The sequence below is a fragment of the Petromyzon marinus genome, chromosome 55 (genome assembly GCF_048934315.1).
Source record: "Petromyzon marinus isolate PM22_M1 ecotype Great Lakes invasive population chromosome 55, UKy_Petmar_22M1.pri1.0, whole genome shotgun sequence".
Lineage (NCBI taxonomy): Eukaryota > Metazoa > Chordata > Hyperoartia > Petromyzontiformes > Petromyzontidae > Petromyzon > Petromyzon marinus.
The window spans coordinates 11,197,376-11,213,257 of NC_133721.1; the positions used below are offsets into that span (position 1 = coordinate 11,197,376).

The window sequence follows — 15,882 nt, forward strand, 5'->3', positions numbered from 1 at the left end:
TGTGTGTGTGTCACTGTGTGTGTGTTACTGTATAGGTAACAGCACTTGCCCCTACAGTCTGTTAAGGCTATATGGGGGATCTTTATCTTTGTGTTACTGTGTGTGTGTTACTGTGTGTGTTAGTGTGTGTGTCACTGTGTGTGTGTTACTGTTACCCTATTGCTCAACCACGTTATGTATGCTGATGATTTGGTAATAGCTGCTCAGTCAGAGGAGGAGTTGGAGACGCTGCTGCTGAGACTGGAGCGTGCCACTAAGAGATGGGGCCTTACCATCAGCCCCACCAAAACTAAGCACCTGCCTGGGTATTTTGTACCATCGGTCACTCCACCCCCACAACTCCCAATCGGTGATGGGGCAGTTGTGGAGAGAGTGGAGAGTTTCCCATACCTGGGCAGTGTGCTTATGACTGGCTCCAGTTTAACAGCAGAGGTCTCACTCCGAATCAGTCGAGCGGCAATATCTTTTCATCGGTTGCGTAACGCTGTGTGGAAGCTACCTGGTCTGTCGCTCCGCACTAAGCTTCAGGTCTTCTCGGCCACGGTCATTCCCTCCCTTCTCTACGCTTGCGAAACGTGGACCCCCCTAATGGAACATCTTCGCCGGTTAGAAACATTTAGGCTGGCCTGCCTACGATCCATCCTGGGTTTAACCAGACTGGATTGTGTGAGGAGCTCACAAATCCTTGAAAGATCTGGGCAGGGTCCCATCGGTGAGCTCCTCCGGCAGGCAAGGCTGCGATGGCTGGGTCATGTAGCCCGCATGCCCAGCCACCGCATGCCGAAACAGCTTTTGTTTGGCCGGATTGAGGGGGCTAAGCGGGCGCGGCACGGGCTAGAGAAGAGATGGAGTGATGTGGTACAGGAGGACGTGGAGCTGAGTGGACTTGCCGATGACTGGTACCAGCGGTGTCAAGATCGGCCTCTGTGGAGGAGGCTCGTGAAGGATGCTACTGGGCAGTTGGAGGCAGTCGCCCTCCAACAACAACGGAGGGCGGAGGAGCGACGCTCACAACAACGAGCGGAGCGCCGGGTGGCTAAAGCACAGCAGGTTGGCACAGTAGGGGGCACAGGTGGTGCATCAGCCAGTCATCTCAGTCAGTCGACCCGTGGCACCTGGGTCTGCCCAGTGACCTCCTGCCAGCGGGCGTTCGACACTTCACGTAGCCTCAGGGTGCACATAGCCTGGCACAAGCGTCGTGGTGACGTCACCGCCACTTAGTGGCGAATGGCGGTTGTTGTTGTTGTGTTACTGTGTATGCCACTGTGTGTGTCACTGTGTGTGTGTTACTGTGTGTGTGTGTTACTGTGTGTGTGTCACTGTGTGTGTGTGTTACTGTGTCTGTCACTGTGTGTGTGTGTCACTGTGTGTGTGTTACTGTGTGTGTGTTACTGTGTGTGTTAGTGTGTGTGTCACTGTGTGTCATTGTGTGTGTGTTACTGTGTATGCCACTGTGTGTGTCACTGTGTGTGTGTCACTATGTGTGTGTGTGTTACTGTGTGTAACACACACACACAAGGTGCACATGGCTTGGCACAAGCGTCGTGGTGACGTCACCGCCACTTGGTGGCGAATGGCGGTTGTTGTGTGTCACTGTGTGTGTGTCACTGTGTGTGTTACTGTGTGTGTGTGTCACAGTGTTAATGTGTGGAGAGTTTCCCATACCTGGGCAGGTGCTTATGACCGGCTCCAGTTTAACAGCAGAGGTCTCACTCCGAATCAGTCGAGCGGCAATATATTTTCATCGGTTGCGTAACGCTGTGTGGAAGCTACCTGGTCTGTCGCTCCGCACTAAGCTTCAGGTCTTCTCGGCCACGGTCATTCCCTCCCTTCTCTACGCTTGCGAAACGTGGACCCCCATAATGGAGCATCTTCGCCGGTTAGGAACATTTAGGCTGGCCTGCCTACGATCCATCCTGGGTTTAACCAGGCTGGATTGTGTGTGGAGCTCACAAATCCTTGAAAGATCTGAGCAAGGCCCCATCGGTGAGCTCCTCCGGCAGGCAAGGCTGCGATGGCTGGGTCATGTAGCCCGCATGCCCAGCCACCGCATGCCGAAACAGCTTTTGTTCGGCCGGATCGAGGGGGCTAAACGGGCGCGGCACGGGCTAGAGAAGAGATGGAGTGATGTGGTACAGGAGGACGTGGAGCTGAGTGGACTTGCCGATGACTGGTACCAGCGGTGTCAAGATCGGCCTCTGTGGAGGATGCTCGTGAAGGACGCTACTGGGCAGTTGGAGGCAGTCGCCCTCCAACAACAACAGAGGGCGGAGGAGCGACGCTCACAACAACGAGCGGAGCGCCGGGTGGCTAAAGCACAGCAAGTTGGCACAGTAGGGGGCACAGGTGGTGCATCAGCCAGCCATCTTAGTCAGTCGACCCGTGGCACCTGGGTCTGCCCGTGACCTCCTACCAGCGGATGTTCGACACTTCACGTAGCTTAAAGGGGCACATGGCCTGGCACAAGCGTCGTGGTGACGTCACCGCCACTTAGTGGCGAATGGCGGTTGTTGTTGTCACTGTGTAGCGGTAGTGTAGCGGTTAGCGCGCTGCGCTATGAACCTGGCGACCCGGGTTCGATTCCCGCTCACGGCCAACACCAGTGACGATTATCTGATCCGGTCCTGGGCCTCCCCTAGGTCGACTCAGCCTCAAATGAGTATCTGGTGCGATGTGTTAACATCGCCACTGGGGAGACAAAGGCGTCCGGGCGTGGTGTTGGCCACCCTAAAACTATTAAAGAATATATTTCTTTATTTTAACCAAGTATTGCCCATTGAGCTGTGTAACCTTTTTTCAGAAGCGACCTCGCCGCAACTGATAGCACCCAAATACCCTAAACGCGTGATGTTTCTAAATTTGAAGGGAAATACCGGAGGACCCGGAGAAAATCCACGCGACCACGGGGAGAAAGAGAGACACCATCAACTCCAAATATACAGCAGCAGGCGTCAGGGTCGGGATCGAACCCACGACCACCTGTTTACCAGGCGAGGTAGTTAACATCTCGTCACCATGGAACGTGCCGGCCTTCATAGGTGCCTCTCGCTAACAACATTTTCTCCGTATGTATGTTGAACCTCCTTCGTAGCGAACTGCGCTAATCGGTGCCGGGGGAAGGACAGCAAACTATGGGTCTCTGTGTGAGTCTATGGGTCTCTGTGTGAGTCCATGGGTCTCTGTGTGAGTCTATGGGTCTCTGTGCGAGTCTATGGGTCTCTGTGTGAGTCTATGGGTCTCTGTGCGAGTCTATGGGTCTCTGTGTGAGTCTATGGGTCTCTGTGTGAGTCTATGGGTCTCTGTGTGAGTCTATGGGTCTCTGTGTGAGTCTATGGGTCTCTGTGTGAGTCTATGGGTCTCTGTGCGAGTCTATGGGTCTCTGTGTGAGTCTATGGGTCTCTGTGCGAGTCTATGGGTCTCTGTGTGAGTCTATGGGTCTCTGTGTGAGTCTATGGGTCTCTGTGTGAGTCTATGGGTCTCTGTGCGAGTTTATGGGTCTCTGTGTGAGTCTATGGGTCTCTGTGCGAGTCTATGGGTCTCTGTGTGAGTCTATGGATCTCTGTGCGAGTTTATGGGTCTCTGTGTGAGTCTATGGGTCTCTGTGTGAGTCTATGGGTCTCTGTGTGAGTCTATGGGTCTCTGTGTGAGTCTATAGGTCTCTGTGTGAGTCCATATGTCTCTGTGTGAGTCTATGGGTCTCTGTGTGCATATATGGGGCTCTATGCGAGTATATGGGACTCTGTTTGCGTCGTTGGGTCTCTGTGTGAGTCGATGGCTCTCTGTGTGAGTCTATGGGTCTCTGTGTGAGTCTACTGGTCTCTGTGTGAGTCTATGAGTCTCTGTGTGAGTCTATGGGTCTCTGTGTGAGTCTATGGGTCTCTGTGTGAGTCTATGGGTCTCTGTGTGAGTCTATGGGTCTCTGTGTGAGTCTACGGGTCTCTGTGTGAGTATATGGGTCTCTGTGTGAGTCTATGGGTCTCTGTGTGAGTCTATGGGTCTCTGTGTGAATCTACGGGTCTCTGTGTGAGTCCATGGGTCTCTGTGTGAGTCTATGGGTCTCTGTGTGAGTCTACGGGTCTCTGTGTGAGTCTATGGGTCTCTGTGTGAGTCTACGGGGTCTCTGTGTGAGTCTATGGGTCTCTGTGTGAATCTATGGGTCTCTGTGTGAGTCCATGGGTCTCTGCGTGAGTCTATGGGTCTCTGTGTGAGTCTATGCACGCATGTTGAACTTCTTTCACACCACACGTGGCCAACCGCGCTCACCAGAGGTGCGGCGGGGACAAACAACAGCCTGCGGAGGCTACACGGGGGATCTTTGTCTTTCTCTTTGTGCGTGGTTCGAGTCTCACTCACTGCAGGTGCGTCTGGCTGTGTGGAGCGTTGTCCACCACGCTGAGCAGCTGGTGCCGGATGGTGGAGTGGCCCTCGGAACTCGCCGAACGCAGGAGGATCCCGAGGCGAGTCTCGTTGGGGTGAGCGGCGCCATCGTCCGTGTCCCACGCGCACTCCTGCCAGGGTTGTTGCACGGAGGGTGAGACATTCGGTAAAAGCCTGGTGGTGGTGATGGTGGTGGTGATGGTGGTCATGGTGGTGGTGGTAATGGTGGTGGTCATGGTGGTGGTGTGTTGCACGGAGGGTGAGACATTCGGTAAAAGCCTGGTGGTGGTGATGGTGGTGGTCATGGTGGTGATGGTGGTGGTGATGGTGGTGGTGATGGTGGTGGTCATGGTGGTGGTCATGGTGGTGTTGTGTTGCACGGAGGGTGAGACATTCGGTAAAGCCTGGGGGTGGCGGTGATGATGGTGGTGATGATGATGGACACTCCACCCCCACAACTCCCAATCGGTGATGGGGGAGTTGTGGAGAGAGTGGAGAGTTTCCCATACCTGGTCAGTGTGCTTATGACCGGCTCCAGTTTAACAGCAGAGGTCTCACTCCGAATCAGTCGAGCGGCATTATCTTTTCATCGGTTGCGTAACGCTGTGTGGAAGCTACCTGGTCTGTCACTCCGCACTAAGCTTCAGGTCTTCTCGGCCACGGTCATTCCCTCCCTTCTCTACGCTTGCGAAACGTGGACCCCCCTAATGGAGCATCTTCGCCGGTTAGAAACATTTAGGCTGGCCTGCCTACGATCCATCCTGGGTTTAACCAGACTGGATTGTGTGAGGAGCTCACAAATCCTTGAAAGATCTGGGCAAGGTCCCATCGGTGAGCTCCTCCGGCGGGCAAGGCTGCGATGGCTGGGTCATGTAGGCCTCACGCCCAGCCACCGCATGCCGAAACAGCTTTTGTTCGGTCGGATTGAGGGGGCTAAACGGGCGCGGCACGGGCTAGAGAAGAGATGGAGTGATGTGGTACAGGAGGACGTGGAGCTGAGTGGACTTGCCGATGACTGGTACCAGCGGTGTCAATATCGGCCTCTGTGGAGGAGGCTCGTGAAGGACGCTACTGGGCAGTTGGAGGCAGTCGCCCTCCAACAACAACGGAGGGCGGAGGAGCGACGCTCACAACAACGAGCGGAGCGCCGGGTGGCTAAAGCACAGCAGGTTGGCACAGTAGGGGGCACAGGTGGTGCATCAGCCAGTCATCTCAGTCATCTCAGTCATCTCAGTCAGTCGACCCGTGGCACCTCGGTCTGCCCCGTGACCTCCTGCCAGCGGGCGTTCGACACTTCACGTGGCCTCAAGGTGCACATGGCCTGGCACAAGCGTCGTGGTGACGTCACTGCCACTTGGTGGCGAATGGCGGTTGTTGTTGATGATGATGGTGGTGATGATGATCGTGGTGATGGTGGTGATGTTGGTGATGGTGGTGGATGGTGGTGGTGATGGTGGTGATGATTGTGGTGGTGATGGTGGTGATGGTGGTGGTGATGGTGGTGATGATTGTGGTGGTGGTAATGATGATGGTAGTGATGGTGTGATGATGATGGTGGGTATGGTGGTGGTGGGGATGGTGGTGGTGGTGATGATGGTGGTGGCGGTGGGTTGGGTTGAGCGACTGGGTGAGTGAGTGGGTGGGTGAGCTACTCAGCGACTTGGCAAATGGACGAGTGAGTGAATGGATGAGTGAGTGAGTGAATGGATGAGTGTGTGAGAGAGTGAGTGAATGGATGAGTGAGTGAGTGAATGGATGAGTGTGTGAGTGAGTGAGTGAATGAGTGAGTGTGCGAATGAGTGAATGGATGAGTGAGTGAATGGGTGAGTGTGTGAGTGAATGGATGAGTGAGTGTGTGAGTGAGTGAATGGATGAGTGAGTGTGTGAGTGAATGGATGAGTGAGTGTGTGAGTGAATGGATGAGTGAGTGTGTGAGTGAATGGATACATTTGTAAGTGGGTGGGTGAGCGGGGAGGTGAATTAATTTATGGGTGGTTGAGTGAACAGATGAGCGGGTGGGTGAATTAATTTATGGGTGGATGAGTAAGTGGATGAGCGGGTGGGAGAATTATTTTATAAGTGGGCAGGACGAACATACACACTCCATACACTCATACTGCCACACTGCAGAAAAGGGGGGTGAGTACAAACTCCACTCACTCTCACACCGTACAGAACAGGTGTTAGAACACACAAACTCCACTCACTCTCACACCCTACAGAACATGAACTAGAACACACAAACTCCACACACTCTCACACCCTACAGAGCAGGAACTAGAACACACAAACTCCACTCACTCTCACACCCTACAGAACAGGGGTTAGAACACACAAACTCCACTCACTCTCACACCTTACAGAACAGGGTTTAGAACACACAAACTCCACTCACTCTCACACCCTACAGAACAGGGGTTAGAACACACAAACTCCACTCACTCTCACACCCTACAGAACAGGGCTTAGAACACACAAACTCCATGGTGTTGACCACCGCATCTGCCCCCCCCCCATACGTCTGGAGCCGACGAAGCGCCTGCAGTTGGGTCCAGCCTACATCGGGGGGGGGGAGGGGGGGGGGGCTGAGCCCTCACCGTCTCGCTGCTTGTCCCCTGATCCCCGTCCATCGCAGGGCAGTGGCTCCACGGTCCCTGGGTCCCGTTACCCGCAGCCCGATCTGCCCCCACGGCCACCTCCCCACGCTATTTATGGTAGACGCGACAGCGACTCGCCCCCCTCCCACCTTGCAATAAAGAGGAATAAGAGTTTGGAACAGAGGGGCGGGGGCGGGGGGCGGGGGCGGGGGGCGGGGGGCTAGCTGGGCCGGGTATGGGACCCGAACCGTCGCAGACGCGGCGGCCGAGGCAGCGGTCGCCGCAAACGGAAGGGCGCGCGACAGATGTCGTGGGCACCCCCCCCCTTTTTTGGGGGGGTTTCTTTCGTGTTTTATTTGCTAATATCAGAAGTAGGAAAACATCAGAATAGGTTGTATTAGCCAGGGGACGGGGGGGGGTGGGTGGGTTGAAACCCATTGATTGGTTGATTGTCTTACACGCGCGACAGATGTTTGTTGGAGGGCAACATTGGTGGCAGTCTCACGCGTTCCACTCCTCACTTGGGCGACCTTTTGTTGAATAGAAATCCGCTGGAGGTTGTACGTCCCGTCCAACCCCGCGACCAAGGGGAGAGAGCGAGACGCAAACTCCAAATATACAGCAGCAGCAGGCGTCAGGTTCGCGATGGAACCCCCGACTTCCTGCATGCCAGGCGCGGTAGTTAACATCTCCTAGCCACCGTGATGATGATGAGAGAGAGAGAGACGCAAACTCCAAATATACAGCAGCAGCAGGCTGCAGGGTCGCGATGGAACCCCCGACTTCCTGCACGCCAGGCGAGGGAGTTAACATCTCCTAGCCACCGTGTACCACCGTGCCGGCCTTCACAGGTTGCTCCTCGCTAACAGCACTTGCCCCGACAGTCCGTCGATGCTCCACGTGGGCTGATCTTCGTCTTCATCTCATTGTGCGCGCGGGTCCGTGGCGCAGAGGCGAACATCTCGCATTCGTCCTCGCGGGGGAAGTCCTCTGATGGATTTGTTTGCACGTGTTGGTGTTGTGGGTGCAGTGGCATAGCGCTAGATGACGGCACTAAAAGAGGACCTGCGGTGTACTGTCAGTACTGTCGTCAGTCGGCCATGAGAGACACGAGAGGGGCGGACATCGAGGGGAAAGGTCACAGAGGAGGCCCATCGGGAAGCCTCCAGAGAGGCGGCGGCGTGGCGAGGGCTGAGCGAGGCAGCGCTGGGAGTCTAAGACAGCCCCCTGTCTTAGACTCCCAGCGGGGGCTGGAGGTGGGATGATCCCCGAGGTACTGCTCAAGTCCACCGTTGCCATTCGTCTCGTCGTCATCTCCGTCTTCCACCATTCTCGGGGCGCCGCTAGTCAGGCAGCCCACCAACTGTTCTGACAATATCGCGGACCAAATGTGAAGTGTGTTAATGCCGATGGTGCTCGCTGAATAAACAAGTGCCTCCAAGTCGGATCGTCTCCGAGTTAGTCGCTCGATGTGTTTGTGTGCGTTAAGTTCGGCGGTGCAGTGGTGAGCGCTACGCTGCGCTACGAACCCGGCGACCCGAGTTCGATTCCTCGCTCACGGCCACCAACGCCGGTGACGATTATCCGAACCGGTGCTCGCCCCCCCCCCCCCCCAGGTCGACTAAAATGAGTACCTGGTGCGGTGTGTCAACATCGCCACTGGGGAGACAAAGGCGGCTGGGCGTGATGTTGGTCACCAACCCCCTCGTGTGCCGCGCCGGCCTTCATAGGTGCAACTCGTTAACAGCACTTGCCCCTATAGTCTGTTGAGGCTATACGGGGGATCTTTGTCTTTGACTCGGTTGGGAATCACAAAAGGCAACGTCGCGACCCCCCCTACCCCACCACCTTTCCACACCCCCCCCCCCCAACTGCTCAGAACAGTTGGCAGGAGCCGCCTGCTGGAAATGAGTCGTGCTGCCTGGACTCCACGTGGCTTTCCTGCAAGAGGACGCGGAGCGGAAACGTCGACGCGATGTCCCAGCGGCGTGGACTGATGGCTCAGACGCCGGGGACTCTTCTACTTACGAACACATCGACGCACGAACTTTCAGAGATACGAACAAACCCCGGGTCCGTATGTCCAGTTGCCTGTTCGGGACGATAGTCGTAAGTTCAACGGCCGCTCAATATATGGTGGTGAGGGCATCTACGTCTGTATGAACCAGTGGCATCTACATCTGTAGAACGTGAAGAACCAGTGGCATCTACATCTGTAGAACGTGAAGAACCAGTGGCATCTACATCTGTAGAACGTGAAGAACCAGTGGCATCTACATCTGTAGAACGTGAAGAACCAGTGGCATTTACATCTGTAGAACGTGAAGAACCAGTGGCATCTACATCTATAGAACGTGAAGAACCAGTGGCATCTACATCTGCATGAACGTGAAGAACCAGTGGCATCTACATCTATAGAACGTGAAGAACCAGTGGCATCTACATCTGCATGAACGTGAAGAACCAGTGGCATCTACATCTGCATGAACGTGAAGAACCAGTGGCATCTACATCTGCATGAACGTGAAGAACCAGTGGCATCTACGTCTGCATGAACGTGAAGAACCAGTGGCATCTACATCTGCATGGACGTGAAGAACCAGTGGCATTACATCTGCATGAACGTGAAGAACCAGTGGCATCTACATATGTATGAACGTGAAGAACCAGTGGCGTCTACATATGCATGAACGTGAAGAACCAGTGGCATCTACATCTGCATGAACGTGAAGAACCAGTGGTATTTACATCTGCATGAACGTGAAGAACCAGTGGCATCTACACCTGCAGAACGTGAAGAACCGGTGGCATCTACATCTGCATGAACGTGAAGAACCAGTGGCATCTGCATGAAGTGAAGAACCAGTGGCATCTAGTCTGCATGAACGTGACGAACCAGTGGCATCTACATCTGCATGAACGTGAAGAACCAGTGGCATCTACATATGCATGAACGTGAAGAACCAGTGGCATCTACATCTGCAGAACGTGAATAACCAGTGGCAGCTACATATGTATGAACGTGAATAACCAGTGGCATCTACATCTGCATGAACGTGAAGAACCAGTGGCATCTACGTCTGCATTAACGTGAAGAACCAGTGGCATTACATCTGCATGACCGTGAAGAACCAGTGGCATCTACATATGTAGGAACGTGAAGAACCAGTGGCATCTACATATGCATGAACGTGAAGAACCAGTGGCATCTTCATCTGCATGAACGTGAAGAACCAGTGGCATCTACATCTGCATGAACGTGAAGAACCAGTGGCATCTACATCTGCATGAACGTGAAGAACCAGTGGCATCTACATCTGCAGAACGTAAAGAACCAGTGGCATATACATCTACAGAACTTGAAGAACCAGTGACATCTACATCTACAGAACGTGAAGAACCAGTGGCATCTACATCTGCAGAACGTGAAGAACCAGTGGCATCTATATCTGCATGAAGTGAAGAACCAGTGGCATCTACGTCTGCATGAACGTGACGAACCAGTGGCATCTACATCTGCATGAACGTGAAGAACCAGTGGCATCTACATATGCATGAACGTGAAGAACCAGTGGCATCTACATCTGCAGAACGTGAATAACCAGTGGCAGCTACATATGTATGAACGTGAAGAACCAGTGAGATCTACATCTGCATGAACGTGAAGAACCAGTGGCATCTACGTCTGCATGAACGTGAAGAACCAGTGGCATCTACATCTGCATAAACGTGAAGAACCAGTGGCATTACATCTGCATGAACGTGAAGAACCAGTGGCATCTACATATGTATGAACGTGAAGAACCAGTGGCATCTACATATGCATGAACGTGAAGAACCAGTGGCATCTACATCTGCATGAACGTGAAGAACCAGTGGCATCTACATATGCATGAACGTGAAGAACCAGTGGCATCTACATCTGCAGAACGTGAAGAACCAGTGGCATCTACATCTGCAGAACTTGAAGAACCAGTGGCATCTACGTCTGCATGAACGTGACGAACCAGTGGCATCTACATCTGCATGAAGTGAAGAACCAGTGGCATCTACATCTGCATGAACGTGAAGAACCAGTGGCATCTACACCTGCAGAACGCGAAGAACCAGTGGCATCTACATGTGCATGAACGTGAAGAACCAGTGGCATCTACATCTGCAGAACGTGAAGAACCAGTGGCATATACATCTACAGAACGTGAAGAACCAGTGACATCTACATCTACAGAACGTGAAGAACCAGTGGCATCTACATCTGCAGAACTTGAAGAACTAGTGGCATCTACATCTGCATGAAGTGAAGAACCAGTGGCATCTACATCTACAGAACGTGAAGAACCAGTGGCATCTACGTCTGCATGAACGTGACGAACCAGTGGCATCTACATCTGCATGCACGTGAAGAACCAGTGGCATCTACATATGCATGAACGTGAATAACCAGTGGCATCTACATATGCAGACGTGAAGAACCAGCGCGTAATGAATATCGAATCGTCAATATTGTAAACCCGGTTGTCCGATTTTGCGAGGTGTATCCCAACTCGCCAGGTAGCTGCAGGCGAATGAAAAAAATAACAACGCCAACGGACGCGCTGGCTAACGCGCGCTGGACGTGCTCGGTTCGCGCTCGCCACATATTCTCTTGGAAAACCGAAACCATTGTTTGCCATCAATGTGTTTAGAAAGGTATTTGCGCGTAATTAAAAAAAATAGTTCCACGTGACCAAACACGCATTGGAATATCGTCGTCGTCATTTTGCTCACGGCAGACTCGAAGCGTCGCGACCGATCAACTCTCACACGCGCGATCTATAATAATAATACCACACGTTTATAAATCACCGCATCAGTCACCACCCCCCTCATCCCCTGGGACATTGACACGTGTGTCCCCCCCCAACTACCCCCCCCCCCCAGGTCCGTGTACCCCCCCCGTTGAAAACCCACAGTGCTCGATGGCACAACGCATTGAGTAATCGTGGCCGAGTGGCAGGTGCGCGCCCACCCGAATTGTGGAAGTCGGGGCGAGGAGGTGTTCCGGAGCTAATTGCCCAACTTTCTACTCGACGTTTCGCGGTCACGGTGCAAGGGGGGGGGGACCGGTCCTCCGTACAGAATCAGAATATTTATTTATTTACACTGCAGGAATCCGATGAGCTGTACAGCGCTTGTGTTTGTACAGGTTAACAGTTACTCTGCACAGGCACTTTCGCTGTTAGTGGTGGGTGATGGTTGTGGTGGTGTTGGTGGGTGGTGGCGGTGGTGGTGGGTAGTGGTGGGTGATAGTTGTGGTGGTGTTGGTGGGTGGTGATGTTGGTGGTGGGTGGTGGCGGTGGTGGTGGGTAGTGGTGGGTGATAGTTGTGGTGGTGTTGGTGGTGGGTGGTGGTGATGGTGATGGTTGTGGGTGGTGATGGTTGTGGGTGGTGGTGGTGATGGTTGTGGGTGGTGGTGGTGGTGATGGTTGTGGGTGTTGGGAAGTTGTGTGGTGCCACGAACTCCGTAGTGACGTAGCCGCCACTTAGTGGCGAATGGCTGCTGCTGCTGCTGCTGTTGTTGTTGTCACAATCAGGCCCCCACTGTCGCAGACAAACCGGACACCTTCCGAGCCGCAACGCTCCCGCGTCAACCCGACCAGGGAGCCGAAACGCGCCGTGTGAAGCGCCACAAACCCCCACACGCGCGCGCGACTCCCCGAATTCGACTCCCCGCTCACGGACCACCAACAACCGGTGACGGTTACATTTTGAAACCGGCCCTGGGGCCATCCCCTAGGTCTACTCGGCCTCAAACGAGTACCCGGCGCGACGTGTAGACATCGCTACGAGGATTGGGCCGTGCCGTGCGCGGTGCCGGCCCATCCCGACCCACTGCATCGCTGTGATGGTTTCCACACAACGCTGAACAGAGCTTGCTCCTGATTCGAAGCTTTCGTGACCGCAGGGATCCATACTCTTTGGTTCTTTCGGTGAAGTTCACGTGGGTAGAAAAATAATAGTTCGCGACGTTTCGATCGCGACACGAGCAAAATCGTCATCGGGTGGGAACAACCACAGCAAGAACATTGACGTCAGCAGTTTTTTTTTTCTTGCTGTGGTTTCACGATCGTTTGTGTTGCGATCGAAACGTCGCGAACTATTATGCTTCTACCTACGTGACTTTAGCGAAATAACAAAAAGAGTATGGAGCCTGCTCCAGCAATGTGTTCAGGCGACACGGGGGTGGGGTGGGTGGGGTGGTGGGGGGGGGGGTCCCTTTGTACGCAAATCCCATCGCAGGGATCTCCACGCCGGGACAAGGCGAAGCCCATGAAATAATTTCACAGAAATTGCGTCGGCTGCAACCGAGCACGTGGCTCTCCTGGCCTCCTGCGAGTTGTCACCCGGCGAGGTAAAGTTCCACCGCTTTTTTTTGTTAGGTTAGAGAAAAGTTTGAGTTTAAGGGGGTGGGGGCGGGGGGGGGGAACCCCTCCCACCCCCACCCCCCCCAAAAAAAAACAACACCACCGCGGTTTCTAACGTTTACGCGGAGCCTCTTAGTGATGTCTAAATGCGGGAAGAGGTGAGGGTGGATGGGGAGGTGGAGGGAAGTGATACGGCGGGGGGGGGGGGGCGGGGGGGGGTGGTCACATTGAGCATCACTGCTGATGCCAACATCAGCACCTGTTTCCGTTCTTGCGAGCGTGCAAGCGGCGGCTTCGCGGTTAGCTCATCGCACCCGATGGCACCCGCGTTTGATTCGCGGCCTCGACCAATCATAGTGGCGATCATCTGGGCCTCCTCTCCCTCCTCCCTCCTGCTCGGGTCGGCTCAGCTTCCGAGGGCCTCGTACCGATGCGTAAACGTGAGTGCAGGCAAAACAAAGGTGGCCCCGTGTGATGTTGGCTCCACCAGCCCCTCGTGCGTCGTGCCAGCCTTCATAGGTTGTCCATAATAAGAGTTGTTTTTTGGGGGGTTAGATCGCGTAAATATGTAAATGTGTCGTTAAACCCGCCACCACCCGACACAGCCAACCAGTAAGGGTTTGTCACGTAAACAGAACGTGGCCAATTCGTGACTCGTTCGGCTCACCGCTGTGTTGGAGAGTAAACGCACAGCATTAACAATTCGAGTGTTGGAGTGAGTTTACTCTCAAGCACACAACCCGGTGTGTGGCTGTACGAGTAATGAATTGGCACGTTTTGTTCACGTGACAAACCTCAAATATTGACTTCAAGCTTTCGTGACTGCAGGAATTCATATTCTTTGGGTCTTTCGGTAAAGTCACGTCGATAGGTTAAAAGAAAATTACAATAAACCACGACGTTTCGATCGCAACACAAGCGTTCGTCGTCAGGAAGAACGCTTGTGTTGCGATCGAAACGGCGTTGTTTTTTTGTTATTTTCTTTGAACCCATCTACGTGAGTTTACCGCAAGACCCAATGAACTTGACAAACCTTACTGAGTGGCTGTTGTCGGGTGGTGGCGGGTTTAACGGCACATTTGTATATTTCCGCGATCTAACCCCCCCAAAAAACCTCTTTTATGGATAGCATTGGTCGCGAAAGCCTACACTACTACGAAGTTTTAAAACCTCAAAGTTGTTCGCAAACAGCACTTGCCCCCAACAGACAGTCCAAGGCTACACGGGGGATCTTTGTCTTTGGTTCGTGGGGGTGGCACAGCGGTTAGCGCATTGCACAAGGACTCCTGATGGGCCTGGTTTGTTTACACTCAAAGCTGTAAGTTAGCCACATCGATAACCAACAACAATGGTAATGGATCCCAGCAATGGCGAGCGTTGCCAGGGATTATTATTTTTTTCCCACTGGCACACACATTATAGTTTCATAGTTTCATTTATTTTGGTATAGCCCTGTGAGCCATTCGGCTCTTGAATCGGGTGCAACCGCAACAAACAAAAAAACAAAAACACGAACAAGAAAACATCTTAAAGTGACTTTGTGCATGTGCAAACAGAAAATCCAGAAAAAAACATCAAAATATTCATGAAAAAAGCACCGTACACCAACGCTGTGTGCAAAAATCCCAGTGGGATGCAAGTTAAACAACAACAACAACAACAAGACAACTAAGATTAAGGCCATCAGTCTAACTCCGTACTACAATAAACAAAAACATGGCCAAACCAAAAAACTTTTAGAAATCACCAAAATAAAGCCATAAATGCAATGTAACAGTGATCATAGGAACTGTGACCGAATTTTTAACAATGAACTACATAAATAACATGTAACACCAAACCCTAGAGCCACAGCTGGCTGCATGAGTTACTCCACAAACAACAGGAGCATCAGTCGGAGTATCACATTTTTCAATGCACCTTTAAGATCAGCACACTAAATCAAAATTACAGATAATACTTTGCAGTGGTCATCCGGAGCGAAATATTTTATTTTATTTTAGAGCTGTGCCGAGCGAGAATGGCACGGGTCAAAGTGGCACGGCTTGCTTTTCCACTGCACGAGCCGAGCCTTTCCTGCTGATGGCTTACGCGTGACAACTGACGACGTCAAGACGCGTGTAGACGACGCGGCGATGCTCTGGTCGCTTCGTTGCCGGCTGACATTGGCACTCAATTAACTCATCATTAGCCCGAACCTGCCTCTACTGGGTCGCCGGTCAGATTAAGACGTCCTACACTGGACATCCTTATTTAATCTGAAGGCATTTCGCAGGGGAAATATTTGAATTTTTAAAAAACAACAACCGTGAGGCCAGTATAACACGACTGGGTCTCAGCTCGGCACGGCACGACAAATAGGCAGTGGAAAAACTAACCCGTGCTGCGCTGGCACCGTGCTGGCGCAGCTTGGATATGCCAGTGGGAAAAGAGGCGGAATCCTTGCCCCACTAAGCGCTGTGAGCCCGACACACAAACATTGCGTTGGTGTTTTGGTGGAGAGG

The 15,882-nt window shown here is 53.0% G+C and overlaps 1 protein-coding gene across 1 annotated transcript in view; it reads right to left on the minus strand.

Annotated features, from left to right (window-relative positions):
* Positions 1-7,100, minus strand: part of LOC116954507 (uncharacterized) — a 32,840-nt gene extending 25,740 nt beyond the window's left edge. The window contains exons 1-2 of the mRNA XM_076052352.1: positions 6,975-7,100; positions 4,354-4,508 (exon numbers count right to left, since the gene is read on the minus strand). Of these exons, the coding sequence (XP_075908467.1) occupies positions 4,354-4,508; positions 6,975-7,007 (188 nt within the window). The 5' untranslated portion in view covers positions 7,008-7,100. The remainder of the gene's footprint in view (positions 1-4,353; positions 4,509-6,974) is intronic.
* Between the last annotated feature and the right edge of the window lie 8,782 nt (positions 7,101-15,882).